The sequence below is a fragment of the Lampetra planeri genome, chromosome 13 (assembly GCF_965212315.1).
Source record: "Lampetra planeri chromosome 13, kcLamPlan1.2.h2, whole genome shotgun sequence".
Lineage (NCBI taxonomy): Eukaryota > Metazoa > Chordata > Hyperoartia > Petromyzontiformes > Petromyzontidae > Lampetra > Lampetra planeri.
In genome coordinates this window covers 14,346,086-14,358,423 of record NC_136119.1, presented here as the reverse complement: position 1 = coordinate 14,358,423, position 12,338 = coordinate 14,346,086, and the positions used below count along the sequence as shown (strand labels likewise).

Below are 12,338 nucleotides of genomic sequence, written 5' to 3'. Positions count from 1 at the left end.
TAACACGTGGCTTTGGTGGTGGTGGTGCTGCTGAGCCGGGAGCATCTCGCCCATCACATTGACGAAGTCCAGAATAATGACCTCGGTGGGGACCCAAACGTCACCGCACCTCCTGGCTTTGGCATTCCTCCTCGAACACACTGATTTGACCATCAACCGCATCAGAACGTCAACAGGCCGATGGGAACATCTTCATAAATGGAACATTTTATGAAAAGTGCGATTGTGGCCATGCACCCAAAACTATGAACCATATCGCAGTGTGCGCCCTCTCTCCTGACGCCGTGACGAGCACGCCCCCGACAGGGGTCGGTGTCGATCTCCTGACAAGTCGCTCGCTGCTGCCGCCACGCGCGATGGAAATGGAGAAGAACCGCACGTTGTGTTCAGTCGCCGGGGGCGCCGAGGGGGCGGGGCTTATGAGGTCGAGGGGCGGGGTTAGTACGGAGTGGGAGGGACCATATACGATGGGCGGGGGCTGAGGATGACGCAGTGAGGGCGGGGCTGGAGGATGACGTCATAAAGGGGCGGGATCGGAGTGAGAGGGGCGGGGGTCAGGGGTCGCGGCATGGACGGCGAGAAGGCGCTGGAGGTCTACGGTAAATCGCCCGGCAGTGACCTCAACCACAACACCACAACCACTACCACAACACCACAACCACTACCACAACACCACCACAACCACAACACCACCACAACCACTACCACAACCACTACCACAACACCACTACCACAACACCACAACCACTACCACAACACCACAACCACTACCACAACACCACAACCACACTACCACAACACCACTACCACAACCACTACCACAACCACACTACCACAACACCAAAACCACTACCACAACACCACAACCACTACCACAACACCACAACCACTACCACAACACCACAACCACTACCACAACACCACCACAACCACTACCACAACCACACTACCACAACACCACAGCCACTACCACAACACCACAACCACTACCACAACACCACTACCACACTACCACAACACCACAACCACTACCACAACCACTACCACAACACCACAACCACTACCACAACCACTACCACAACACCACTACCACAACACCACAACCACACTACCACAACACCACTACCACAACCACTACCACAACACCACAACCACAACACCACTACCACAACACCACTACCACAACACCACCACAACACCACAACCACAACACCACAACCACAACACCACAACCACTACCACAACACCACTACCACAACACCACTACCACAACACCACTACCACAACACCACAACACCACAACCACTACCACAACACCACAGCTACAACACCACAACCACAACACCACAACCACTACCACAACACCACAACCACTACCACAACACCACAACCACACTACCACAACACCACTACCACAACCACTACCACAACACCACAACCACCACCACAACCACAACACCACAACACCACAACCACGACCACAACACCACAACACCACTACCACAACCACTACCACAACACCACAACCACACTACCACAACACCACAACCACAACACCACTACCACAACCACTACCACAACACCACAACCACAACACCACTACCACAACACCACTACCACAACACCACTACCACAACACCACCACAACACAACCACAACACCACAACACCACAACCACTACCACAACACCACAACACCACAACCACAACACCACAACCACAACACCACAACCACAACACCACAACCACAACACCACTACCACAACCACACCACTACCACAACACCACAACACCACAACCACTACCACAACCACAACCACTACCACAACACCACAACCACAACACCACAACCACAACACCACAACCACAACACCACAACCACTACCACAACACCACAGCCACAACACCACAACCACACTACCACAACACCACAACCACAACACCACAACACCACAACCACAACACCACAACACCACAACCACTACCACAACACCACAGCCACAACACCACCACCACACTACCACAACACCACTACCACAACACCACAACCACACTAGCAGTACCACAACCACACTACCACAACTACAACACCACAACCACAGTACCACAACCACAGTACCACACTACCACAACACCACCACCACACTACCACAACACCACTACCACACTAGCAGTACCACAACCACACTACCACAACTACAACACCACAACCACAGTACCACAACCACAGTACCACACTACCACAACACCACCACCACACTACCACAACACCACTACCACAACACCACAACCACACTAGCAGTACCACAACCACACTACCACAACTACAACACCACAACCACAGTACCACAACCACAGTACCACACTACCACAACACCACAACCACACTACCAGTACCACAACCACACTACCACAACTACAACACCACAACCACAGTACCACAACCACACAACCACTACCACAGTACCACAACCACAGTACCACAACCACAGTACCACAACCACACTACCACAACCACAGTACCACAACCACACTATCACAACCACACTATCACAACCACGCTGCCACAAGCACACTATCACAGTACCACAACTAACTACCACAGCTACACTACCACAACTACACTATCACACTACCACAACTACACAACCACACTACCACAACCACAGCTACACTATCACACAACCACAGCTACACTATCACACTACCACAACTACACTACCACAACTACACTACCACAACTAACTATCACAACTACACTATCACAACCACACTACCACACCTACACTACCACACAACACAAAAACAACAACCGCCATTCGCCACCAAGTGCCGGTGATGTTATCACGGCGCCTGTACCAGGCGACGTACGCTTCGAGGCCACGTGAAGAGTCTAGCGCCGCCTCAAGGTCATGGGCACGGGGCAGACCCAGCAGGTGCCATGAGATGACTTACTGAGATGACTGAGATGACTGACTGAGATGACCGAGATGACTTGACTGAGATGATTGACTGAGATGATTGACTGAGATGATTGACTGAGATGATTGACTGAGATGACTGACTGAGATGACTGACTGAGATGACCGAGATGACTGACCGAGATGATTGACTGAGATGATTGACTGAGATGATTGACTGAGATGACTTACTGAGATGACTGAGATGACTGACTGAGATGACCGAGATGACTGACCGAGATGATTGACTGAGATGATTGACTCAGATTATTGACTGAGATGACTGACTGAGATGACTGACTGAGATGATTGACTGAGATGATTGACTGAGATGATTGACTCAGATGATTGACTCAGATGATTGACTGAGATGACTGACTGAGATGACTGACTGAGATGACTGACTGAGATGACTGACTGAGATGACTGAGATGACCGCCAGATGCGCCACCGGCTGTTCCCCGACTGTGCCAACTCGCTTCATTTTAGTCGCCCGGCGATCGTTCCTTGTTGTGAGCATCGCTCCTCTGCTCTGTTGTTGTTGGAGGGCGACTGCCCCCATCTGACCTGTAGCAGCGTCTTTGACGAGCCGCCACCGTCACCACACCGTCATCACAATAACACCACATCACCGTCATCACACTTACACCACCACCGGCATCTTCACTGTCACCATCATCGGGAGTCGCTGTCTCACTGTGCAAAAAGCACAAACTCGCGTTTAAATGCGTGACGCTTCTAGAAAGGAGCAGGCCCTGCCTGGCTGCGGGTTCGAGCTCTCACTGCCAGGAGGACGCTCGGCCTCCTGCCCCTCCCGCCGTGGGCTCCTCTCCGCTCCTCTTGCGTTGCCCCCTTCCATCCCCGCTGCCCGCGACGGCTGTGCCCCCTGGTGCAGGCGAACCTGGCCTGGCACACAATGCGGTTGGTTGTGTTTGGGGCAGTATTGATTCTCAAAGCAAAGAGAGAAACGTGGCCACAGAGACAAGGGGCAGCGTGTCTCAATGAGGAGCTGCGGCACGCAGATGTCGAGTGACGCTTGCGAGATAAGTCGCCCTTCACGATACGAGCCACCCAGCCACTACTACTGGCCCTCCTCCCACTGACCATCACCCTGCTAGTTGTATTCGGAAACATGGTTTCTACCATTGACCGCAGGCATATCAGATTCTGGGAGAGAAAACTGCAATATCACGTCGCGTTGTGCACAGTTTTCTGATTCGTAAAACGAAGAGTTGGGTGACAGGTTCAGTGTAAGATTGAGGGAATGGTGTCTGCATATGTGGACTTAAAATTGTAGAGATTTTCCTTGAGGGAAACTTTAGTGGAGATGTTTTAACTCTTAATAAATCGGATTCAAGCAAACAATATAACGAGTACATTTTTCATTCTGTAATTATCTGTGCATTCACAAGGAAATAAACCACATTTGTAAAAGAACATAGACATGCACAATTATTATGGATCAAAGAAGATTTTGCAGCCAACACGATCCATAAAGTATTTTTGTATTGGGCCACAGAATGATCTGACCAAATTCATGTTCTAACACCCTGACCCTCCACCACCAGAATTCTGCCCAAATAATTTATGTGGCCGAAACCAAAAATTATTTATACAAATTTCATTTTAAGTTTGAACGACGATTGGATGCCTGCATTGTGGATGTAAGGCTGGAGTGGTAATATATGCATAGAGGCCTACTAAGCCATGATATCCGTGTGACCCTGACACGCTCCTGCAGACGTCATCCGCACCATCCAAGACCCCGAGAAGCCGAGCTCGCTGGAGGAGCTGGGCGTGGTGAGCGAGGGCTGTGTGGAGGTGCAGGCCCTCACGGAGGCGCGGCGCGGGGAGGACGAGGAGGAGCATCTGGTCGTCATCCGCTTCACGCCAACCGTGCCGCACTGCTCTCTCGCCACGCTCATAGGTACGGAAAGCAAACGCAGTCCTAGGAGCGGCAGGGTTGCGTACACGTGGCCACCAGCCCCTACCAATCTGTCAATCTGGCTGCGTGGCACTGATGAAACACTTGCAATCATCAGCTTGGGAATTTATTTTTGAAGCAACTCCCAAGCTAACGGGAGATTTTTTTTTCAGTTGAATTCTGGTTGGGAATCAACTCGGGCCATCATCACTGGAGTTGATAAACACTTATACCACTCGAGATTGCACTGTAGATGGAATGGCCCCTTCCACACAAATGTGGAATTTCTACCACTTGGTAAGGGCTACCAACAGAGGTGAGTGTTGCCACACAAATTGGAGCAGGGAGACGCTCAGTTTAATTCAAGCACGGGTAACACCGGCCTCGTCTTGTGGGTGACCTGACACGACCTTTGATTCCCACTTGTTAGAGGGCGTTGTGGTTCTTTTTATCGGCTGTGGCAGGAATAAAGCCTCCTGAACCCCTACGGACTGAGAATAGGGTTTCCCCTTTTTTCTGGCAACAAAACAGGTATTAAGATGTTAAAACACCAAACTGAAACCTTTTACAAGGAATCATGTCTGCATTAACCACATATACTAGTGGTCAGAATGCAAACAAAAACACACTCTGGTAGTATATGCATTGTCTTTGAAACTGATTGGTCCACACCAGACAGCTTTCCTTTGAGCCTTGTCTCAAACGGTGTTAGACCAGAGGATGCCAAAAGGCGTACTTTTACGTAGTATTTGTGGTGAATGCAGACATGATTCCTTGTAAAAGGTTTCATTTTGGTGTTTTAACATCTTAACACAACTGTTTTGTTGCCAGAAAAAAGGAGAAAACCTATTCTCATATTTTGGTACTGGCAAAGGAGGTCCCATAATGTACCCCACGGACTGTCTCACTAACAATCAAACTCATTTTGCACAGTCCACACCACAAGTTAGCTACCACAAGGGTCAACAGTCTCGTAATTCTCAGTGAATGAGTGATTGTGAAACATCGACCAGACTAGAACCGCTCAAGTGCTACGCAAGTTTCAAACTGCAAACTGCTGCCATGATATCGTTAGGGTAGGTGTCTCATGCACGATTAAGGGGGTTCACTGCGCACTCATGAAGGGTGGAGCCGGTGCTGTTCGGAACGTACAGCGATGCAGTATCACATATTGAACCAGAATGCATGTCGCCACTCTTTAATTATCACTACCAGTTACACAACATAACACCAGCAGTGCATGCTTCTTATACAAGTGAAACACAATTTTTTTACAAGGGTAACCTAACTTATAATATGAATATTGTGATCCAGCCTAAAATCCATGCGGGTGAGTAAAGAAAGTCGTACCTTGTGGGAGGCCACAAATGGTCATCAATTAGAGAGACTGGTCCCACCATGGAAATGTTACATTTCTACCCAGGACTACCAACGGAGCAGGGAGACTCTTTTATTTGAACCCAAATACTTTACTATTCATGTTAAAGTGTGTTACATTGACACAAAGCACTGTTCAGAAGTGAATCTTCAGGTTTATTGACAAAGGGACACCACTTAAATATCCTTCGCAGATTGAACCCAGCTTGAGCTTGGAGCAGCACCTGGGCTGAAATTGCTGTAATTTCTTTGGCTGAGCAGTCACTCTGCAAAAACTGTGATAACTGTATCCTTATGCGGAAAAACCACAGCATGTCACTTGTAGATTATATGAAGCGATGTTATCCATACACATCTGTAGCATGGAATCTTCCTGTAGTCCGTAATATTGTGGACCACTCGAAGGTGTTTCTGTTGATTTTGTTTAACCAGGTGAGAGCATAAAGAGACAAGGATTGTCTTATTGGCAAGTGTGACCTCGGTTAGCCAGCATGCTCGACAGTGTGCCAAACACGTCATGCTTATAGTCTGCAGTCACATTCTAAGCACTGTTCAGGAAACCTGTCGGTCACAGCGAGAGGCTTCATAACTCCCATTTCATTGTCAGCAAACTGATGTGTCGGTAACAGAAAATATTTTTTTCCTTAACTTATCGTGTCATGTCGCTGCCGCATCCGCCAAGTGAGGTTGATCACCATCAACACAGTTTAACAGAGGTCCACAATGCACCGACGCTGCATTAGTTACCATCATTGTATTCCTTTTCGCTGCGCGAAAGACCGCATCAGAGGTGAGTTAGGTCGTACTGGACGGCAGCAACCGTGCGCTTCGGAGCGCGACACTTGAGGCAGTTTTGGGTGCAGCCAAAAACTCGATCTCGAAACTTCTGGTTGCCCAAGCCGATGATGTACGGGCTCAGGGAAGCGTACATGGTGGAGAGAATGCGGACTGCTTGCACCAACTGGGGGTTCACTTGGGCCGGGTTGCTTGTGACTAACACGATGCTGGTGGCGTGGCTGCCCCAGCTGAACAAGAAGACGCAGACCAGGGCGGAGAGCAGCTTCACGGCTCGCACCTCCTGACAGAACGGCCGGCTCGTGGCCCAGCCGCCCTGCTGCCACTGCACTTTGGTGGCACGCAGGAAGCAGATGGTCCTCACGTTGGTGACCACCATCAAGACCGTGGGCAAAACCTCCAGAAAGATCAGCAGGACGGTGGACATGGAGTATCTGATGTAGTAGCTGGAGGGTTCTATGATGCACTGGCACCAGGGCACGCTGCCGTTTCCGTCAGACGGTCTCGTGAACTGGAGCAGCGGGTGCAGCAGCGCGCCAAGCACGGCGGACACGGAACCGATAGCCGCGGCGCAGCGGCGCTGCTCCATCATGCGGCTCAGGACGGCGTTGACGCCGAAGGGGCTGCGCACCTTGGCGAGGCGGAACACGCTGACGAGCAGCGTGATCCAGATGGCCAGCACCTCGGTGAAGCGGACGGTGAAGTAGTAGAGCGGGCAGCCGGCGCGCGTCAGCAGGCACGTTCCCGTCGCCTCCGACAGGGAGGTGCCGAGGCGCAGGAGGTTGTTGACGAGGTTGCACGTGGCGAGCAGCACGAAGAGCAGGTCGGCCGTGGGTAGCTTGGAGAGGCTCTGCAGAGTCACTGCCATGACGGTTGTGTTCCCCAACAAACCGCCCAGCGCCAACAGCCCGTAGAAAAGGAAGTTCCTGAACTGCGGTGGCAGCATGTTGCCGTGTGGGCCGTGTGGCCAGAGAGCTTCTGCCAGCGAGGGCTGGACTGACGTCAACTCCGGGACACGGTGTGTCTGTCGTGCGCCACCTGACATCGCGTGGTATCAGAAGCTCCGGTCTATTTAACGGTTTCAAGGTGACACCTCCGTAACTGCTGTGTTCGCAAAAAACAACCACGTTAAAAACACTGTAATACGAGATCTAATTTATGGACAAAACCGCACGTAAGAGATGTTTTTAATAAAAGTACACGGGGTAACAGCGTGTGGACGCTAAATAAGCTGTGTACGCATTTGTGAGTTGGAAATGGGGGTTTTGTTAGGTTGTGTGTTTTGGAAATAATAAATAACTCTATCGTCAGTCCCGAGCTGTGGGTTTGCAGTTACTGCCACAGTGTTGCCCCCGTCAAGGCCCCGATGATAACCTTCTCTCTCTCTTTAAAGACTTGGCCATCTGTCCGCCGTGTGCACCTGGCCTGGTGTGAATCCATCTGGCCGGTGCATCTCGGGTTATACAGCGGCCAGTGCTTTAGCCAGCGGCCATTATTGCTCACGTAAGCATCACAACTTCAGGCTAAATACAAGCCTTGTGCACGTGGGCAGAGCAAGAGATCAGAGGGTTGCGCCCATGACACAAATCTCTACAACCACCGTTTCGACGTTTCGAGCTCATCCCAAGAGTCGGAGATTTGCGAGTGGCAACTGGCGTTTGTGGTTCGTGATCCTTGCCTGGTGGATTGTCCATGGCTCTTGAAGCATTCACGAAGACACTGAGGGCACCACGAAGAGCCTCGAGGAGGAGGAGGAGTGTTCTTCTCCCGATTCATGAATGGCTACCTTGTTAAGATGCGGCCATCCGGGCTACAGCGATTAGTGGTGCAAAGTACATTGCAGCGAGAGCACTTGCATTGGAAATTCACACCGAATAAAGAACATCATCTGGCCGGGTTGCTGTATTCAGTGCAACTTGACTCGCAATCGGAGGGTTTCCACACTGAGACTGAGAAACGGCTACAGCTGGTAGAGTGGTGCCAGCTGTGCTTACTCACTTGATGCTTGTGGGTGTTACATGGGATGGTGGCATTCGGTGTTGCATGAAAGAGTTTTTTTGTGTAAAACTCCTCTTGCTAGACGTACAATGTGAACGTAAATGTGACCGCATTTAAATGCTGACGGACGTGCCGAGGAGTGTGCAGTCCTACTTCTGTAGCGTGAACTGCGTGTGGCTGTGTAGTGTCTGGCAATGTCCCAGCATGCCTTGTGGAGCAGGAGGGCGTGGCAAGGATCGAGGTGGGCATGCAGTGGTTCGATTATTTGGAGGCTGAGAAGTTCAGCTGCGTGAATTGTGCGGTGGAATCTACAATGGCAAGCGGCTGCTGAGGGTGTATGTGGTGGCAACGTCTCGTGTTCTCCTTCTCAGGATGATTTTCATCAGGGCTGTTACAAAAACGTTAATGTCTATTTATAAAAACGTTCAGGACAATGTGAATCGCACACCCAGGACAAACTGGTCAAAATTGCATGACAAAATAATGCACACATGCCCATCAAATCTAATAGCTGCGCATGTACTGCTTGAGATGATTTAATACTGTGTATGCAGTGTCATCGTGTTTTTATGTAAAAGACTTTGCGACATATCATTGTCTCGTGCTTACATGTGTATGTTGTATTTTCAGGTCTCTGTTTACGCGTGAAGCTGGAAAGATGCTTACCGTTCAAACACAAGGTGGGGCTTCAGTGCAGACCCATCGACGTGTGAAGTGTCACCTGTGCTTAGACTCACATGTGGAGCTAATCCTGGGGAAAAAATCACTAAGAATGTAATTGTTGCATACGTGTAGTTTAATGTTAAAGCACTGTTGTAGTGTTTATAGATTTTGGAAGTCACCTGTGATGTTTATTATTTTTCCAGCTGGAGATCTACATTGCAAAGGGAACGCACGCCACGGAACACGAGAGTGAGTCCGATCTTCCCATGGGAAAGTCAATGAGTTAAAATGTTCCCATAGCGGAACTCCTATCCACACTGAGGAATGCACAAATCTCCAAATGCAAAGAACGCTCTCTTAAGTCTTTGACACACTCAGCTTTGGATGCGCTACTGTAGGGCCCCGGTGGAACGAGTAAATCCTGTGTCCCCTTGTGGTCTCTGCGCAGTTAACAAACAGATCAACGACAAGGAGCGGATCGCAGCCGCCATGGAGAACCCCAACCTGCGTGAAATTGTGGAGAACTGCGTGAAGGATCTCGATGAGTGAGCCGCGTCCTGCAGCAGCAGCAGCACAAATGCGCCCCGCGAGCAGCGCCGTGGGCTACAACCGTGATTTGTTTGTGGCCCGGCTGGCTCCGTGGGACCCTCCACGTGGAATGGATCGCTTGCCCATGCAGGATTGGTGATCGCGCTGCACGGGCTGCGCTTCTCTTGCGCAATGTGACGCAGCGGCGCTACTGCAGTCAAAAAGCATCCAGGCAGCCCAAACGGATGATTTTTTTCATGAAGGTGGGGAAGCTCTGAGCCAGTGATGGTAATTCCACATTCCTGTGGTGAGGACCAGTCTCCCCATAACCACTGTTGACTCCCAAAGAGTGGTACTCATTTTATCAACCCTGAAGGGATTTAACTTAAAACTATCCAATTGTCAAACACTTTATAGCCAGAGCACCGCTTTGGTAAATGATATCACAGTGCCTCGTAATTGCGAGACGATACCTTGATGGTGCCGCCTTGTGCTGGTGTGCTCTGTTTATGGAGTCTGAGATGTATTTATTGGTGACTGGGTAGCCCAGTCGTCAGTGTGCTCTGCACTGAACCAGGCCAATGGATGGACTAGCAGCTGTTGTGTGGCGTTTCCTGCAGGGAATTACCAAGGTGTGGCACCTGCTGTGTAGTGGACACTAAAGATCCATTGGCATCCTATGGGAACATGTCACACTTGTAACGTGGTGTATATGTGTGTGCCAGGGTAATGTTAAGTTTAAAGACTGATGAGATTATACATTGTTGTACTCGAGGCAGTGAGGATGGCGGTGATAGTGTACAGCGTGGGCTTCTACACCACCGCCAATCGCAATCACATCGTAATAAGCAGGGCTACTTTTCAGAGCAATTCATTTCAAAGGCCTCCAGGTTACAAGAGTCTGTTGTACAAGAGTCTGTTGTTTAAGCTGGATTAGAAGATTTATCAGATCTCAGTGGATTTTAAAGTTAGTCTACTGTTGTAACTATGCCCAACTCTTGCCTTAGTCAGGGGGATGATTGCAGGCCTGGTGATAATTTCTAGAACTATAGAGAAGATTGTAAGAGGTTTCCTCTGGGTGCACCAGAGGTCTGCATTTGCATTATTATACATTAGAGATTTTTACCTCCAAAGCTTGGCTTGCAGGTCAATGGAATAAATATCATGTTAATTGAAGTACATACCAATGTGTTTTAGATTAAATTATGTTCATTTTACAATTTTGGAAAATATTACAAACTTGACTTTTGCCTGTGCAAGGACGGGTGTATTGCAGTAAATCTGAAACTTGCAAGCGAAAAGCAGAGCGCGACGTGATATATTCATTGCATCAATGCGTGTGTAATTTGTAAGGGCGCGGTGACGCAGACCTATTTCATGTAAAGGTTATAATCCCTTGTTCATAACGACGTCCTTTTTACTTCGATGTCTCAACAGCATTATGGAGATCGTGTGACGTCAGGGTTCTGCCTTTGTAGTGAGGGTTGTGAGTTGACGCCGAGGAGGAGACGCCTCGGCCCCCCATGTGGGGTGACGTCAGCCGCTAATTATTATTAATGGGAGGGGGGGGTGTACATTTGGAGGACGTCACCTTATAATGATTGCACACACATTGGCTCATTATAGGTCAATTGGGGGGGGGTCCATTTGGAGGACGTCACTTGCTCATGATTATTAATGATGGGGGCTGGTCGATGTGCAGTGACGTCACGAGCGTTCAGGACAGACATTCCTGGGTGATTATAGCAGGGATTTGTTACTGCGAGTGAAATGTCATATTTACAATGTATAAATTGCAAAGAGCATTCCTGTGACTTTCATGAAGTGTATCTTGCATAAATAGCGTCGTTGGTCTGTTGAGCGACGCCTCAAGGTAACCAATTCCAATTAATTGCTTTCCCAGAATTGCCAGTTCATACCGAGGCGACGCTTTTGCCAATGGACATGCACAGCCCTTAGGGCAGCGGTCTCCAACCTTTTTGGCACCAGTAGCGCACGGACCGGGGGGGGGGTGTTCATTATTGGGTCTTTTCCCCTTTTCAAAGAAGCTCTCCAGCGACGTTTGTTTTTTTACTCATTGTGGCTACTAGGGGT

At 49.6% G+C, this 12,338-nt stretch overlaps 2 protein-coding genes across 2 annotated transcripts; one reads left to right on the top strand and one right to left on the bottom strand.

Annotated features, from left to right (window-relative positions):
- Nucleotides 1-538: 538 nt before the first annotated feature.
- CIAO2A (cytosolic iron-sulfur assembly component 2A) lies at nt 539-12,121 on the top strand. The gene is made up of 5 exons (XM_078600280.1): nt 539-599; nt 4,701-4,886; nt 9,684-9,733; nt 9,920-9,965; nt 10,165-12,121. Exons 1-5 carry the CDS (start codon nt 569-571, stop codon nt 10,263-10,265), a joined length of 414 nt encoding a protein of 137 aa, XP_078456406.1. The 5' UTR covers nt 539-568; the 3' UTR covers nt 10,266-12,121.
- LOC144722118 (olfactory receptor class A-like protein 4) lies at nt 6,083-10,297 on the bottom strand. Its single transcript, XM_078600279.1, has one exon. It carries the CDS (start codon nt 8,098-8,100, stop codon nt 7,045-7,047), a length of 1,056 nt encoding a protein of 351 aa, XP_078456405.1. The 5' UTR covers nt 8,101-10,297; the 3' UTR covers nt 6,083-7,044.
- Nucleotides 12,122-12,338: the final 217 nt, after the last annotated feature.

Bases quoted from the DNA above. Each gene is read 5' to 3' on its own strand.
- CIAO2A (XM_078600280.1), top strand. From the start codon at position 569: ATGGACGGCGAGAAGGCGCTGGAGGTCTACG. The intron at 600-4,700 runs GTAAATCGCCCG...ACGCTCCTGCAG, and splicing joins GAAGGCGCTGGAGGTCTACG to ACGTCATCCGCACCATCCAA. The intron at 9,734-9,919 runs GTGGGGCTTCAG...TTATTTTTCCAG, and splicing joins GCTTACCGTTCAAACACAAG to CTGGAGATCTACATTGCAAA.
- LOC144722118 (XM_078600279.1), bottom strand. From the start codon at position 8,100: ATGTCAGGTGGCGCACGACAGACACACCGTGTCCCGGAGTTGACGTCA.